The sequence below is a fragment of the Pelecanus crispus genome, chromosome 14, assembly GCF_030463565.1.
Source record: "Pelecanus crispus isolate bPelCri1 chromosome 14, bPelCri1.pri, whole genome shotgun sequence".
NCBI classification, from domain to species: domain Eukaryota; kingdom Metazoa; phylum Chordata; class Aves; order Pelecaniformes; family Pelecanidae; genus Pelecanus; species Pelecanus crispus.
In genome coordinates this window covers 11,817,002-11,834,752 of record NC_134656.1, presented here as the reverse complement: position 1 = coordinate 11,834,752, position 17,751 = coordinate 11,817,002, and the positions used below count along the sequence as shown (strand labels likewise).

Below are 17,751 nucleotides of genomic sequence, written 5' to 3'. Positions count from 1 at the left end.
CCCCCTGTACTCGGCACTGGTGAGGCCGCACCTGGAATACTGTGTCCAGTTTTGGGCCCCTCAGTACAAGAAGGACACTGAGTTGCTGGAGAGTGTTTAGAGAAGGGCAACAAAGCTGGTGAAGGGTCTGGAGCACAGGCCTTATGAGGAGCAGCTGAGGGAACTGGGGTTGTTTAGTCTGGAGAAGAGGAGGCTGAGGGGAGACCTTATTGCTCTCTACAACTACCTGAAAGGAGGCTGTAGTGAGGTGGGTGTTGGTCTCTTCTCCCAATTAACTAGTGATAGGACAAGAGGAGATGGCCTCAAGTTGCATCAGGGGAGGTTTAGATTGGATATTAGGAAAAATTTCTTTACGGAAAGGGTGGTCAAGCATTGGAACGGGCTGCCCAGAGAGGTGGAGTCACCATCCCTGGAAGTGTTCAAAAAACGGGTAGACGTGGCACTTTGTGACATGGTTTAGTGGGCACGGTGGTGTTGGGTTGATGGCTGGACTGACAATCTTAGAGGTCCTTTCCAACCTTAATGATTCTATTCCTGTTTTACTTTAATTAAAAAATAATGCAGCCACCAAGCCAGGAAACATGAAATTAATTATTAGTCTACCCTCAATTGGTTTAGTGGTGGACTTGGTAGTGTTAGGTTACTGGTTGGACTTGATGATCTTAAAGGTCTTTTCCAACCTAAACAATTCTGTGATTCTATGATTCTAGGGAAAAACTTCTATCTGTTCATTCCTGGACTGGCTCGGAGCATAGCTGTGCAGGGATGAGAGGTGTAACCAAAATAATCAACTCCTGGCAGTCCAGGTGGAGAAACCAGCTCCCTAGTCACATGCCAAGCTGTTGCAGGAGGTGCACTGATGGGGACACTGATGGACACAGCCTTCCAGGTCAGGGACCCCTGTGGGTGTCCCTTGGTAGGGTCTCAGGCTTGCCCAGCATCCAGATTTGATCATCATCAGCAGCTCCGATCCGATCCCTTTTACTCTCTAGCCAAGGCCAGGGGGGAAAGTGGAGCTTTCCTCTGGGAAGCACCAAGGGCTGGTGCTCCCTGACCCAAAGGTTACCAGTGAGCAGGTCTGCAGAGCCTTTTGGCAGCAGTTTGGGGTGGCAAAGCCCTTCCATTCTGCTGGAGAGCTCGGTGCTCAGCATGCACTTCACAGCTCTGGGAGATCGGGCTTGGCATCTTCTCTGTTAGCACCTGGGACATGCCCATGTCAGGAGGACGCCTTGGTAGGAAGGAGTCTCCTATTTCTTCTCCACATAAGAACTTCTCCAGAGCCAGGATGTCATGCCAGGCTGCACACGGGCACCCTCCTGTGCCCAGCCAGAGCTCGCAGTGTGGTGGGGCCTGGCAGCAGCACAGCCGAGCATCAAAGAGTCAAACCCGAGCTGCTCCCTGAGAAGTGCAACTTAACAAATCCCAGTTTCCTGCTGCTCTGTGTCTCATGGTTGGATTAGCTCACAGCTAATAAGGCTCATGAGAGTTTTTCCCATGGTTTGGGGCACTCATAATGGCTCTCTCCTATGTGGCTTCTTATAATAGAGTTGATGATGAATCCATTTCCTCAGTGGGGACCCAAGTTTGACGCTCTCTTGTCTACCCAGATGCCTTTTTTCATAAAACAATTAGAGAATAAAACAACAAAATGGAATTCAGTCTCCCTGAGGATCCTGCCTCACTATGAAATCTGGCAGAAAGTGACCCAGAACTTTGAAAGTGGGGCTGGACAGCAGGAACAGGCAGACAGATACACGCACGCACCCACACAAGTGCAATGGCTCCCACCTGCTTCCCTTTCACAGCCTGGCTAGTGAGAATGAACAAACATGCTTAACTCTGCCCTGTTGTGCCCGTTCATCACAGCACAGCTTGAAGGCCAGGACCAAGGCCTTTTTCTGAGACCATGCAACACCAGATGTTTTGTTCCTGAAGCCTCAGACACACACGTGCAGCATGCTGTTATTAAAACTGGCTCATACTCCCTGCGCACAGGGAAAAAAAAATAGGGCTGTGTGCAAGGTTAGTTCTCGGCTTTGGCATTCAGCATTAAACCATGCAGGCTCAGTCGACTCTTGTTTGTTTTTATAGAGTTGCTTATAGACTGTCCCTCCTGCAGCATCCCAGCGGAGTGGAACAATCCAATGCACCAGCTGGACAAGAAGTGCTTCATGTGCTGCCAAATATACCATGTAAAAACCATAATGCAGCCACCTCTGGGGTGCAGCCTGACAAGCGCATAGTGGCTTACAGCAACACCCTGGAGCAGATTGAACAGAGAGGAGGGAGCCATTTGAGACGATGCACTAGTTCATTACACAGACTTCCTCTTTTTGGTTTTCTGCCTGGTCTTTCCAGCCTGTGTCCCTCAGCACGGCTCTCCTATGCATTTCTCTTCTCCTGCTAATGTTTCCGTATTCACCTCAGACTGAGCCAAAGGCTCCTTTGAGCTGAAAAAGGCTGTTTGTCCCAGTATCTTACCATCTCTGTCTCAGTGTCAGCCCAAGCCTTGATGCCTCCTTCCCCCAGCAGCAGGTTTCACTCCTGCATTTGGGATTCCACCCAGCCACCCTTTCTCAGCCACTTCCTGTTTTCCTCCAAGAGTTTCGGAGAAGCATTGCACACCTCACCGTGGTGCTTCCCGGCCAGGGCTGACTTGGGTTTGTCCTCTGCCAGATCAGGCAGGAGCCTCATTGAACCCCTGGTGTGTTCTCGGTGGGATGCCAAAGGGTGCAAGTGGCCCTGGGGATGCCCCGCCCAGGCTCTGCTCATATGACAAAATCTCGTTTCCTGGCAGGGCTACAAGCTGACCGCTACTGGATAGCACCAGGGATGTTACACCTCTCCCAAATTGACAGTGCCCCAGGTGGGGGTCTTCTTCCCCTTGCCCAACAGCAAAGGGCCCCTGTGGCTCACATGAAGGGTCTTACACTTCTGTGGTTAATGGTGCAATGCCTGGGGAGTGCTGTCAGGACAGGGTAGGGTGGTCAGCACCCAGCACCCGGTGCTGTGGGTCACCTGCGGGTGGGGGCATCGGGGTGCAGGTTAGCAGGGGTCTCTGCAGTGTGCAGGAGGGAGAGGAGACCCGAGCCTGCCTTCCAAAGCCGCCTAGGAGGAAATACACTTGGCTGGGGGAGATCCACGGGTCTGCAAGGAAAGGCAAGGGATCTCCCCTCTCTCCTGGAGCCTGGAACCGAAGCCCAAATATACCAGGGAGGGCTGGTATCAGCTCCTAAACAGTGCTGCTTCCCTCTTCCCCTTCCTGTAGAACCCATGTGCTGGGTTCGCTGGGCCCTTGGCGATGCTGGATGCATCAGGCTGGTGCCAGTCAAATGATTGATGGCTGCCAATCTCCAGCAGCAAAGATCGCCTCGAGCCGAACACGCCCAAGGGACAGAGTTAAGGTTCCTCCAGCTTTTCTCTTTGCCTGCGCTCTGGGGTGAAGCAGAGCAGGCCTGCGGGCTGGGCGGTGGACCGGGAGCCGTGCGGGTACCCCGCGGCTCCGGACCCCGCTGCACCTGCTACCCCCGCCCGGTGCCCGGGGAGGGGGCAGTGGGAGAAGGAGCGGCTTTGGGGCCGAGGCCGGGGTGCATGCCCCCTCCAGCCCCCCTCGGGGGCCGGCAGCGCTCTCCTCCCGAGCTCCGCTGGGGGCTGCGCGGGCCGAGCTTCCGCACCGCGGGGGCTGCGCGGGGGCGGGGGGGGCCGCTTTGCTCCCCGCCCGCGGGGCCGGGGGTCGGCGGGTGTGGGAGGGCGGGAGGAGGAGCGCGGCCCGCCCCCGCCGCCGCGGTACAAAAGGGGTCGGGCGGACAGCGGAGCAGCGTGTGCCGCCGGGCAGGGCACGGCCGGGCCGCACAGGGCCAGGTAGCGCAGCGGGCGGCGCTCCGGTCCCCTCCGCAGCGCCGTCCCGGTGGGGCCCGCGGCCGCCCCGCCCCGCCCCGTCCCGCTCCGCCGCCGCCGGGCCCGGGACCATGCGGCGGGCGCGGGCGCTGCGCCGCCGCGGAGCTCTGCTGGCCTGCCTCTCCCTGGGGACGTTGCTGGCCCTCGCCGACGCCAAGGGCGCCTTCTACCCGCCCGCCGCCCCCCTGCCCTACGGCGGCAGGTACAGCCTCTACACGGCCGGCTCCAGCCCGCAGCTCGGCCCCGGCAAGCCCCTGGGCAAGCACAAGTAAGCGACCCTCTGCGCGTCCGCGGCCGCGCAACCGATCCGGCGGGCAGCGCGAGCCGGCGCGGCCCCTGGGTACCGGCTCCCGTTGGGCACCCCTTACCGGGCACAGGCAACGGGCGCCGGGTACTGGCCACACGTGTGGGCTCAGCCGGCAGCATCCCCGGGGGACCGGCTGCCGCGGGCACCCCTTGGTGGGTACCCAACCTCCCGTACGGATCATGGGTGCCATCTCTCAGGGCTCGGCCGTGGCCACCCCTTGCTGGGGAGCGGTCCCTGGGTACCCGCCGCGGGCATCCCTTGCCCCGCACCAGCTGCCGGGTACTGACCGTGTGTCTCGGTGGACCCCCTCCGTGTAGAGCAAGGCTGGGGGGCCCGCTCAGCACAGGAGGTTGCGGTGCTTGCGTTTCCAAGAGGGAGCAGGCTGCGTGCGGGTGGGATGTGTGTGCTGTAGTCCCGTGTGGGACAGGGCTGGGGGGGTGCCCGTGTGTGTTTACGGGGTAGGTGCATGTACCTGTTCTGCATGACACGGGAGCGGGGCTGGGATGTGCAGGAGAGGAGGATGGCAGTGCACAGAGCTACTCGTGAAAACACAGATTGGTTTGGAGGGAATTTGCCCATTTGCTTGTAAAGCACAGACTTACTAGAGTTTAAATATGTTTTCGAGTAACCTGGAAAGCTCAGGCAGATGAGGAATGTGGGCTTTACACATATTATAGGCTTTTTCTATTCAATTGCAAAAAGACTGTTACAGTGGGGAGGGGCTTGCTTCCCTCCCCACTTCTGCCAGACTTCTTTGAAAAGGGTTATGTGGTGTTATGAAGAAGCTGAAATGAATAAAGTAACATTCAAGACAAACAATACTGGCAGTGCCAGTGAAAGCTTTCCAAAACCTGTAACGTTTTCCAGCTGCTCACTCTTAAAACATCAGGCTGGAGCTATAAAATTGCTAGCCACAGGTGGGTGAGAAGGAAAGGGGTTTTTGAGAAGGATAGTGATCCAGAAGCACCCTAACCCAAGTAGTCACAGGCAAGCAGTGTCCATTTGTAGTGGCTAGTAGATCTGCCTGTGTTTGCTGCCAGCTTACTTACAGAGGGGGTTAGCAGTGTGTTTGTAAGCAGATCCTGGATTTATGGATAGACAGTGATTCTAAATTTCCACATGCACACATGATCTCTCTCTCTTCCCTCCAGCTAAGAAAAGTGTCTGGCCTTTGCTCTTGTGTGGCCCTGTGCATGGATAAATGACTCACTTTTGGAGGAGCGGGGAGCAGGACAGATCCCTGCACATACTCTGAGCCTGGCAGCCTCTCGCCAGGGCAGAGCCACTTGCACCTGGGCAGGCTGGAAATGCCAGTTGCTGCCGGGAGTTGCGGTGTCCGTCCCAGAGGAGCCAAGAGAGCCCTGGGCGAGGGTTTGGGGTAGAGGTGCTGGTGCTGCTCCTGGGGGGAGCAAGGGGGATGTGCTGGGGGTGTGGGGTCCCTGCTGGGAGGGAGCAGGGAGAGCTGGGGTGCTGGGGGGAGGATGAGCCTGCTAGCACCTTGCTGCTTCATGGAGGATGCTCCTGTCCCGTGTGGGCTGTTGGAGGCAGAGGAGCCTGCTCGGGGCCTCTGAATGGGGGCACTGGGGGGCTTATAGTGGGCCTTGGCATGGGTAGGGGATGTACTTTGTCTTCACATGTTTGCCATCAGTGCTTGTCCCTCCTTCACCTCTCTTTCCCCACTCAGGGTAAGCCAGAGCCCCACTGCTCTGTCCCCAGAGGGTGACAGTGGGGGGGCTGGGGAGGGCTGCGCACCACCCCCCCCCACCCCACCCCCCCATGCATGCACACACACATGTACACGCTCACTCCCCAAACAGGAGACATCACAGTCACTTCCCTCACCTCTGCCTGCCAGAGGTGTCTCAATGCCATCCAGACCATCACCATGTCAGGCCTGTGAGAGTTGGGCTGAGGCCCTGGCAGCTTGTTTCTCTGGTCAGCCCCGAGGCTGCTCTCCACTGACCATGCAGTGGTGATGCCAGGGGACTCCAGCTGCTTCCCAGCTTGTCACCAGGCAGCCGAGCCACAGCAACCACAGCTTGCACAGGGAGAGCTGGGTCCTCTTGCCTCACTGAACACCTTGCCACAGCTGCAGCTCACACTGGCCCATCTGCTCCATCCTGCTGATCCTCCATCTCCACCTCAGCTCTGCACTGTGTGCCTGTGCGCTCCTCTCCTCCTGCTCTGCTATGTCCCTGTGCCCTTAATCCCTGCCTCACCGCACATCCCTGCTCTCTCTGCCCCTGTGGACCCAGTCTATCTGCTCCTGCCAGCAGCCCTGCCTTTAGCTGGAACAGCCTTGGCCTCCACCTGTCCCACCAGCGCTCCCACATCCTTCCCACACAAGCTTCCTCCCAGCCACCTTATCCTCAGTGCCTGGGTTTGCTGCTCGAGCCCAGGAGAGGTCCTGTGCCTGGAGCTGGCTGGTACCCTGTGGCACCCAGCTGCAGGCACAATGGCAGGAGGGAAGAGACTCTGCTCCTTGCACCACCTGTCCAAGGGATCTGAAGAGGTTTCCAGCCTCCATCTGGCTTGGGACCTGGGTTGTGTCTGCCTCCATGGTGGAGGGAGCCACAATGCTGCAGCCCCGCAGAGTGGCCAACCTACATCGCCTCTCCCTCTGCTGACTGTAGCATCATGCTTGGTCTGAGGATGACAGCACCCACAGCAAGGTCCGAAGGCTTTTGGGCTGGTCCCTGCACTGGCAGCACTCTGGGAGCTGAAGGAGGACAGACCATGCCTAACAGACATTGCTGGAGATATTTCTGGGATGCTGTTCCCATAACTGCTGTTGCTGGTGGGGTTTTGCTTGTCCCCCCAGCCCTACTTGCCACCCAGGCCATGCTGTGCTGAGCACAGCCCAGCTCTGGGGCTGAGGCTCTGGGTGACCCCAGCACTGGTGACAACGTGACTGTGACAGCAGCAGCAACCGCGCTCAGCACCCGGCCTCCTGCAGCGCGGCAGCACTGCAGACCTGCCTGGGGGGACTGTGGGTTTATTGTAGACAGTGAAATTGCTAGTGAAAAATCAGAAGGCAAGGGTGCTCAGCCTGTTTCTAGCACCAGGACTGAATTCTCAGGCAGGGCTCAACTGTGGAGTGACATCAGCTGGGGGAGGATGGGGCAGCCACCAGCTTGGAGGAATATTGTGGGCCAGGCACTGCCCAAGTGCAGTGCTGAGCAAGGCTGAGCGCAGAGTCCAGCAGAGCTGAGGTGAGCAGATCTGTGTTGGGTGTGCAGGGGTTTAGCTGCACCCTTTTAACCCAGGGGAGAGATGCCTGGACCCATCTGGACTGAGGAAAAGGCTCCTTGTTGCTGAGGTGGCATCCTGGCACCCGGAGGGCAGCTAGTGGGGCTGGGCAGGGCTGGTTCCAATGGAGGCTCTCGGAGCCGGTCAGGTGAAGGCAGGTGAAAGCTGGGGTGCCTTGGGGGCACCAGGAGCAGGAGCCAATTCAGCCAGCCTGGCCGGACCAGGAGCACCTCCCTGCCCCTTGCCTGTGCACCCAGCAACAGGCTGGGCACTGGGGGACTTTGCTCCATCCCCAGTTGCTGCAATTCCCCAGGCCCCACTGCTGTCCCCATCCCCAGTGGGTGGGATGGGTGATGCCCCCTCCCCAGCAGCTGCACAAGCTGGGGCATCCCTCCAGCTCCTGCCCCCCGAGATCTCACTGGCAGGGTTAGACAGGGCAGGCAGACCTGCCTGGGGACTGGTTGAATAGCCAGGGCACTGCTATCTGCCAGGGCAGGGGGTGACGGTGTCTCGCTGTGCTTCCCCCTAGGAGCTACTGTGCCTACGTGGTGCAGCGCAACGTGACGTGCACACTGCAGGATGGGCCCGAGAGCTACATCAAGGCCGAGTACCACAAGTGCAGCTGGGGACCCAAGTGCCCGGGGAAAGTGCTGTGAGTACAGGGGATGCTGGGGCGTGGCTCCCTTCCCCTCCCAGCTTCAGGCTGCAGCTCTCCTCGGGTTCCCGAGCCCCCATGCCACCCTTCTGACCATGAACCCTTGCTTTCCAGAGGGCAGTGAAAGGGGCTGAAGAGCTTTTCCTGAACGAGGCAGTCAATGGCAGGGCAGTGGTGCTGGGAGGAGGCAAGATGGGATCTGTCAGGAGGAGTGGGAGCTCTATCCCTCACCAGAAATAAATCAGGAAAACATGGGAAGCTGGGGCGGGGTGGGGGTGCATGTGCATGTGTGCAGGGAAGCATTTTGTCACAGACCTGCAGTTTGGCAGAAAGGTGGCAGCTAGGTGAGAGCCTGACCAAGAGGAGGGGGAAATGGAGTCTGTGACTGGGGGTGGCTCAGGGCTTCCTGCCCCAGGAAAATATTTGCAAAACTCTCTGCCACCTCATCAGTGCTGGAGGGAAACACCCTGCCATGCCACAGCTGGAGCCACAGACAGGGCAGGGCGGACACTGGGGCTTTGTGCTCCTCCACAGCCCCTGGCCGGGAATGCTGCCCCATGCAGAAGTGTCCTCCAATGTCCTCCCAGGCCTGCTGAGAGCGGCAGAGCAGAGCACCAAGGAAAACCGGGCTGAGAGGAGCTTTTGTCAGAGCCTGGCACCCCTCCTGTGGCACCAGCACATGACGCTGCAGCCGGCTGGGACTCACCATGTGCTGGTGGTGCCGCAGGCTCAGCTTGCAGCCTCTCCTGCCAGAGATGGGCCATCGGACCTGCTTGCTGACTCGCTCTTTCCTTCCTCCCATGACAAGTGCTTTAGCCAGCATTTGGGGACTTCAGGACATCCTGCAGCTGCTGGTAGCCGTGGAGGAGATCCCTAAAGCCTTGCCCATCTCTGCAGTGTCTGCTGCTTGGCCCCTCCAGTCCTTCAGACAAAACTGGGGCGAAACTGGGGTGTTTTCTGAAAGCAGCTGGACCCACAGCTGAACTTTCTGCATAGCCTCGGATGCTCCATCCACGCACAGTTTTCCATGTGCTGGGGCCATCAGCTAATGTTTGTGCAGCTGCAAAAAGTACTTCCCCTTGCCACTGTTTTGAGCAGGAGGAGAAGGGTTCGGAAGTGCTGAAGGGCTCCAGGCTCCTCTGCAGAGGCTGGCATGACAAAGAGAATGTGCCCTGCCTTCTCTTGCTGTCCTCATTCTCGCTTTACCCCCTGACAGTGGCTGGGTGCAGCAGTCTCCTGCTGTGGTACGTCCAGGCAGGTTTCTACACACTAAGACAGAAGGAAAGACCATAGAAACTCAGCAGTGACTGTGAAGAGGAATAACTAAAAGAGCTTGTTTTGAAACTGTCCGGTGCCTTTGGGAAATTGTTGATGTTGAGAAATTTTGAAGTGATTCAAAGAACAGAGGATTTGGGTTTGCTTTCTCCTCCTGCCCTGCGGTACATATGGAGGTGGCTGTATCGTACTGGGAGTCACGTGGAAGTGGTATTGCCTGGGGCTGCAGCCTGGGCTGGGGGCACTGAGCACCCAGGCAGGCACACAGATGACAGGGGCTTGGCCCCATGTGCTGCCCTGAGCAATTGTATAAGTGCGAGTGCCTTATGCAGGCCCTCTGTACAACATGGACAGTTGTGCTACCTCCTCCGAGACCTTCTGCTGAACGTGCTGGAGAAGAACAAGGGCCCGATTGTGCATGTTGTTGCAAAACAGCAAGCTTCAGGATTTTCAGGCCCTGGTAAATTCAGATTAGAAATTTCCAAAAGGCAGGTTCAAAGCATTGACATTTCAGAGGTGGTGAGAAACGCGCTGTCTTTGGCCCTGCACAGCTCAGATCGGCTGGTGGGGGCAGCAGGGGTGCTGGTGGGGTCCTGTCCCATCCCTGCCACCTCATGGGAAAGTGCCATGGAAGAGCAGGGAGAAGCTGAGTCCTCCCTGCTGGCCTGGTGGGGACCCCATGTAGAGTGAGAGCAGAGAGGGAGGGTGTTAGTGTCTCACTGGGTGAGGAGGTGGGCTTGTACCCTTGTTTGCTGTGTATGGGGGGGATCAATGTTGTAGTGCCCAAATTGGTGATGGAGAAGCCTCCCAGGGCATCCCAGCTGGGGGCAGGAGGTGTAAGGAGCCACCCCTGTGCACACCACATGGCATTGCCCCGGTAAACCTCACCAGGACTCTGCTTCCCCACTGCCAAAGCTCTTGCTTGCAATGTCAGCCCAAGACATGTAGACTTCCTGTCAAACTGATGCCCTCCACACATAGACAAAATACCTTTCCAAAGGTATTTCAACCCTCCCGGAGGCTTCAGGACAGGATTACATTTGAGAAGAGGTTTTTTTCAGCCTACTAGAGAATTCTCTAGGTCAATTCAAAGTGCAAAACACACCTACAAGCAGCCCAGACCCCTCTTGGAAGTGATCTGAGCTTGCAGGGGTTTTGGAATCACTTCCATCATTTCATCTTGGCATCTCCTGGGCCAAAAGTTGCCAAACTGTGTGGCATCTGTCACAGTGGTCATCTATTAGGCCAGAGGCCAAAAAAATACACTTATAGCTGCTTTTCTAAACTAACAACAGGAGTCCCAGGTTAAAAAAAAAAAAAATCTAACAAAAAAACCTCTCCATAAACCACAGATACATAAACAGTGCCTCTGCTCAGATAGTCCCTCCTCACCCCCAGACTGTTTCTCAGGCTTGTCTAGTTGTATTACCAACTTGTTGGGGAGAAGTGTTCTCTCACCATGTGCTGTCACACCTGCACCTCATGGTCCAGTCCTAGAGAGGGTGGGCACATGTTTTTGGAGTGCTGGTTAATGAGCTGTGTCCCTGGATGGGCACTGTAATGCTACACTGAGCTATGGTGCAGCAAGAGCTCCTAGAGGACGTGTGTCATCGTCTGCAGGTGCAGCACATGGGTCTCAGCCAGGCTTTCCCATGTGCCTGGATTTCCCACACCCAACAGGACCCATGACCCCACTCTTCTCTATTGCTTGGTGTTGAGGTTGCTTCTCTAAACTGTCTTCTCTCTTCCTCCCCCCTCCTGGAAAGGTACCGCACCTTCTTCAGACCCAAATACAAGATTGGATACAAGACAGTGACTGAGCTGGCCTGGAGGTGCTGCCCAGGCTTCATGGGAGAAGGGTGCCACAACAGCCCGACTGACCAACCCGGCCTTCTGCCCCAACATCCCAGCCCTAAAATACCTCCTGGGCAAAAGATGTTTCCAATCCCTAGACTTCCTCCCTATCCAAAAAGCCACCCTGACCTGTTTCCAGGACCAAAGAAGAATCAGTATGGTGAGATCTCGCTCCTGCTTCACATCCCCAGGTTACCACACCACTGGCATGCTCTCAAACCTCCCAGTTCTTTCTGTTCCAGCACAGGGCATGAGTTTGGGAAACCTTCAGTGGGTGACATGCTTTCACTGACCTTTCTCTTGGGTGACATTTGATTGCTTCGAAGATCACTTGCTTTTTTAATTTAGTTGTGCTGCTTCAAAATTGCCTTTCCTCATTGCTTTAAAGCATTTTTCCATTAATTTTGGGGTCGATAGAGTGTGTCTCAAGATGAAGTTCCCCCAGGCTGTTCTCATCACCTGCTGTTGAACTTGGGAGCAGAGGGCTTGATCCCAAGAAGAAAGAGGGTTTCCTGATCAGCTTAAGAAGAGATATAGAGGAAAGGAGGAAGAGTGGGCTGATATTTTTCTGAAATGGCAACAAGAGGGAGGCAGGAGCTAATGTTAGAATGGAAAAGGACTCAAATCTAGAAGATAGCCAAGGAGGGAAGTGAAAGGAGCACCAGCTCTGACTGTGTCCTCTCTATTTCTTTCCCTGTGCAGGCAGGAAGCTGCCCAGCCTCTTCGGGGACCGCCTAGATCGGCTGGAGGAGGAGGTGAGGCACCTTTCCCAGTCCTACAATAGCCTGCACACCATGGTGAGCAGCCTGGGGGACCGCCTGCGGCTGGCCATCCAGGAGGACACCACCAAGATGATCGGCTCCCTGATGAACAACCCAGGCACACCTGACTCAACGGTGGGCTTTGGCGTCATTCCTGATGGCCTGGTGGATGTGGCAGACAAAGCTGACATCGCCACATACCCGCCCATGGGGGAGATCCTGACCAAAGTGACAGAGGTAAGTGACGTGCTGAAAACCAAGGCAGATTTGCTGCACGAGGTTCACGGCATGGTTCTGGATCACGACGGGCAGATCAAGCATCTGCTGGAGTCAGCCCGGCCCTCGCCCCTCACCTCCATTGACCTGCTGGAACAGTATGTGGACACGCGGCTGAGCAACCTGCGCGGAGAGCTGCTTGACGGCTTTGAGAAGAAGCTGGGGAAGATCCAGACCATGTGCGATTTCCGGATCCAAGAGGTGCGGCAGCAGTGTGAGGAGGAGAAAGCTGCCAACCTGCGGCTGCAGCAGACACTGGATGGGAAGGAACTAGAGATCAAGAAAGAGATCTCCCAGCTGGAGACCCAGATCCAAGGGCTGACAGTGGTGGAAAGCTGTTGCAGCAACCTGGACTATCTCACCGATCACATGAACATCCTTGAGAAAGGCCTTCACAGCATCTCTGAGTCCCAGAAGAACTTGCATTCACGGCTGGATGGAGAAATCTCCACTGTCACCCTAGGGACCCTTTTTGAAGGGCGCTTTGAGGACCTGGAAGCCAGACTCAATGCTACAGAGAGAGAAATGGGGAGCTGCTGCTCCGCTATAGAGAACAGCATGAGAGGCACGGTGGTAGCGGAGGTGGATGGCATGAGGACTACCTTTGAAGATAAAATGCAGACCCTGGAGGACAGGTTCATGACCATCGTGGGGGAGCTGAACAATGTCAGTTCTCCTGTGGGCATGGACGGAGCGGTGGTGCCCATGCTGGAGGGGGAGCTCGCCAGCATGAGGAAACGGATGGATGAGACACTGGAGGTGGTGCAGAATCGCCTCATCACACTGGAGAGCACTTGTTCCCTGGGCTGCACCTCTGCCTCCAAAGACGTGGAGACCTTCCGGACAGAAATCGAAGACTGCCAGAACAAGAACCAGGACCTGCTCCTCCGGATGGACAGCAACTATGACCTCCTGCGCAAGCTGAATGCCACCATCCTGGAGATCCAGCGACGAATCGAGGAGGAAGCATCAGGGGCTTTGCAAGGAGAGATCACCTTGCTAAAGATCAACCTGAACACCGTGAGCAAGTCTCTGACGGGGCTCAAGGACTCTGTCTCCCAGTACTCAGACACTGTGACACACATCAACTCCTCACTGGATGAGCATGAGCGGAAGATCGAGGATGAGGTCCACTCCATCCAGGAGAAAGTCAATGACCAAGGCTCCCAGCTCTTCTTCAGCAACCGGCGTGTCCTGAACCTCAAGGGAGACTTGGAGCGACTTAAAGCCAGGATTGCCAGCGACCTGAGCTCCTGCAAAAGCGTGGCCCATGACCTGCAGCAGGAGATTGCTCACTTCGATGACCGGGTGGCCCGGGTGGAGAGCATCTGTGGCAGGCTGGGTGCTGTCACAGGGAGCCTGGATGGCATCAGGGATGAACTGGAGAAACACACGGGCAGTCTGTGGGACTACATGGACCACATGAATGGGACCCTGGCTGCCCACTCTCAGGAAATAACGGGACTGAAGGACAACCTGCTTGACTGCCAAGCCAAGGTCTCTGAGCTTGCAGAGCAGGTCAGCCACTTGGAAGAGCAGGCAGAGGGGAAGCAGCATTAGCTGCGCCACCATGCGCTTCTTCCTTCTCCCCATGAAGGACAGGATTAACTTATATCACACAGACTTGCTCCAATGTGACAACAGTTCTTGGGATAATTTTTTTTAATGAAAAGATAAATTAAAAGCTGCTACAAACCCTTTTTTTAAAAAAAATTTTCTTTAAATCTTTAAATATTTCCATAACTCTGCCGTTAGAGTACTCACCTCCCGACGCTCAGCAGCTGTCCCAACCCTGGCACAGCAGGGTCACTGCCTCCTGGCCATGGGCATTGCTTTGGCTCCTGGGCTAATGACCCCAGAAGGACAATTCAGGAGGAAGCTGGAGGTGGGAATGTCTTTTTTTAATTTTATTTTATTTTTGTGGATTTATCGCTTCTTGAGGAATAAAACCCTGTAGTTCTCAGTTGAGGAATAGAGTTTATCTGACCTAAAGACCACCTGCGTCTTAATTCAGGGACTGAGCAGAGATAGGGATCCTTACAGGGAACAAAATTCACCAAAGGAATTGCGGATTTCAAAGAACACACGTATTCACATTCCCCTCTTCGAGACGGCAGCCCACTTCGTGTAAGGTAAATCCATTTATACTGCTCATTCCTTCATGCGAATGCACATGTCTTAGGAGCATACGAGGATATGCATTAGGAAAACGCACATATGCATATATATATATATCTATATGGTATGTGTAGATGTATTTGTTGAACAATCCACTGTCATGGTGCTCATCTGATTGCAAAGTTTCCTCTTGCTTCCCCCACGTCCCTTGCTGTTATTTCAAAGAACTACAATGAGCAGTTAAACACCACCACCACAGCATTTGGGGGAGGGCCCCATGGTCCCTTGGGGCTGCCATGCCTTGCAACCCCACTTTGCTGTGCTCTCCAGGTTACACCTGGGACTGACATGAAGGGTTATGGAAAACTTGTGTCTTCCCCAAAGAGATGTGTGTCCATAGGTCTCTACAGAGACCAAGGTGGGTATGGAGCAGTCCTGTCCTCCAGCTCTAGTTCTCTCCTGGTTTATTGCTTAAACTGTGAACATGGTTTCCCTCATCTCTTCCCGGGGCAGGAGAACTACAGCTGCTCCAGGGTATGAGCATGAGGCTTTCCCTGTCTGGCAGCACAGGAGCAGGAGCCTGCGTCCTCCTCACATTCCTCTGAGCCCACTGGGATGCCAGCAGTCCCAGGACCTGCACCGACATGGAGCCCCAGGGAGGATAGAGGCAGGGCACTTTTGAGAAGACCTCTCGAGACCTCTCCTCAGCTCAGCCTGGGAATGAAAAACTGAAGTGATTTACTGAAGGTCACTCTGGTTTCCCATGAACACGTAGGCTGGAAAAGGTTGTACATGTTGCTGAGCAACTCCAGCCTTGCCCTATGGAGCAGGTGCCTGGACTGTGCGGCTGTTGCACACAAAACCTGTGTCTCCTGGGCAGCACAGCATGGGCGTCCTCCACTGCTCAGCCAACAGGGACTTAATTATCAGAAACGATGAAGAGGAAATTAAAGACCCTCCATCTGACCAGCTCTGGCACTTTATAGCAGAGGAACGTATTTTTCTATCAGCTCAGCATTGCAGCTCATGGACCCTTCCACACCAGCTAGCCTCCAGCTCCCACCTGGTACCCATCACCCTCACCAGGTCATCCCTCCTCTTCTGCCCCACCATTCCCCTCCACTTCCCCCTGCCCTGCAAAGGAACAGCTCTGTGCTCTGACCAGCACAAAGCAGCAGGAACTCCCATCAGAGATGCATCTGGGCAGCTTTTCTCCTCCATAAAAACTGGATGAACTCCCTGAAATAAATGCTTCCAGGTTGGGGAGGACCACAGGGATCACCGAGTCCAGTTGGCTGTGTCATGTTACCCTGATGCAGTAAAAGCTCTTTCCCCTGCCAGAGGAGCATGGGCCATCAGCTGTATGAGCAGGGAGAGGGGACCTGGCCTCCCGCCACTTGCTTAGCCCCGCTGGCTTGCAGGGTGCTGGATGGTCACAGCACCAGAATCCACTCTTGGTGCTCTGGGCTTTGCTGATTTGGATCTACACTGCAGCTGCTGAGACACTTCTCCAGCTGAGGAGCAACCTCCAGCTGCCTTCAAGCATCCTGCAAAAACTGCTCTTGGACAACAAAACCAATTTTTTCTCCCCCCAGTTCATGGAAGGAGTCTCAAGCCAGCCCTCAGTACTTTGTGATGGGCCAGGGGAGCCCTCGCTGCACAAGAGCATCCACCCAAGCCCCTTCCCCATCCTCTCACAACAGGGAGAAAAAGGGCTGCAGCAACCAAAGAGTAAATTAAGCCAAGGGCCAGGCTCACCCCTCCCCAGGCCAGGGCTGGGTTAGAGAGCAGCTGAACAGCAACAGCTTCCTCAAGCACAAGGGAAGCCAGGACTGGCCATAACAAAACTAGGACAAGGAAGAAGCCTGACCTTCCAGAAAATGGTGCTATGTTTGGACTCTTCCTGACTAGTCACTTGAATTCACTTGAAGCTACAGACAGTTTGTATTTGAGTTCTCAGCTATTCACATTTAAAAGAGTGAAAGGAACTTTGTGTAAAATAGGGCATTTTTTTTTTTTTTTTTTTTTGCTTGCAGAGAGGGAAGGAGATGCTGCCCATGCAGTTGTCCTTGCCCAGGCAGCTTTCTGAGGCAGTTGATAACTGATCTTGTTAAAAGGCTGTGTTTTACTGTTTTTAAAACCTCATACATTTGTTCAGATTTTAAAAGCTGAAAAAGTATTTGTACTGGAAAGGAAAAAAAATAAAGTATTTCTTGCTGAGGTTTCTAGGATCAAAATTACTTGTGTGGCTTTAAGAAAAGCAGCATAACACCAGGATTAGGTTAAGAGATGGAGCTAGAGTTAGAGCATGGAGGCTATTTAGAGAAGAGGGAGCAGGCAGACTAGAAGGGGATGATTTACACTCACACACAGTGTGAAGCTGGATGCCAGACTGGAGGAAGGAGCCCAGCAGTGCTCCTGCTTGTTTTCTTTTTATGTAGTTACAGCCGAGAGCTTCCAGAGCAGGGGCACCAGGCTGGCTGAACACACAGCAATGCTGGCAACCAGGTTTCAGATAAGTCCCCCATGCAGCATGGGGACAGGCTGGTTGAGCCCCAACCCAACCCTGCTTTAGGACAGCTGAGCTTTCCTTGAACACTCCAATACAGGGGCACAGGAATAAGCTCCTGCCCTGGCACAAGATTGTGGCAGGCTGCTGTCACAGGGGAGGATTCGCCCCCATCCACACACACATAAAGCCAGGGTTTACTTCCTGTATTAAGTCAGTTTTGCAGCATTACCTGAAGATAATAGATGAAAAATAAAATTTAATTTTAAGAGACCTTTTTTAGTGCAGCTGCTCCACAGGCCCAGGAAGCTGCAGGTCCTGCCCTCATCTCCACCAAGACCCCCTTGGCAGGACACTTCAGCAGAATAAACCCAACCACTTTTCTACAAGGACACAGACCCTGGCTCCCATTTCCACACACACAGCTACAGCAGACGAGGCAGCCTGGATTAAGGCACTATTTATTGATTATTGCTATTAGTGAAGAGCACTCAAAATCCCAACAGCTTCCATCCACCTTAACAAGTTGTTAAACCACAGGACTTCTTCACTCCATCGGCTACCAAACTACAGGGAACACTGGTCATACTGGAGGTAGCAATAGCTATGCCAGAGACTCACTAATAAATAAGACAGTGACCCACCACCACCTTTAAAAAAAGCCAGGCTTTAAAGGTGTTAAGAACATTAAGAAAAGACCCAGCTTATAGGAATTTCCGTTTAACAAATGAAGTTTTTGTAGAGTCAGAGCTCCCTCTTACCCCCTGTTGGCCCCCAAGAAGGGATGTTTCTAGTGCAGAACATGACCCGTATTAGAAGTGCAAAATGCCTGAGCAGCAAACAGGGGGGA

The 17,751-nt window shown here is 54.8% G+C and overlaps 1 protein-coding gene across 1 annotated transcript; it reads left to right on the top strand.

The window, feature by feature from the left end:
• The first annotated feature begins 3,968 nt into the window (after window positions 1–3,968).
• On the top strand, window positions 3,969–13,834 carry EMILIN3 (elastin microfibril interfacer 3). The gene is made up of 4 exons (XM_075721381.1): window positions 3,969–4,165; window positions 7,983–8,105; window positions 11,150–11,397; window positions 11,940–13,834. Exons 1-4 carry the CDS (start codon window positions 3,969–3,971, stop codon window positions 13,832–13,834), a joined length of 2,463 nt encoding a protein of 820 aa, XP_075577496.1.
• The last annotated feature ends 3,917 nt before the right edge of the window (window positions 13,835–17,751 follow it).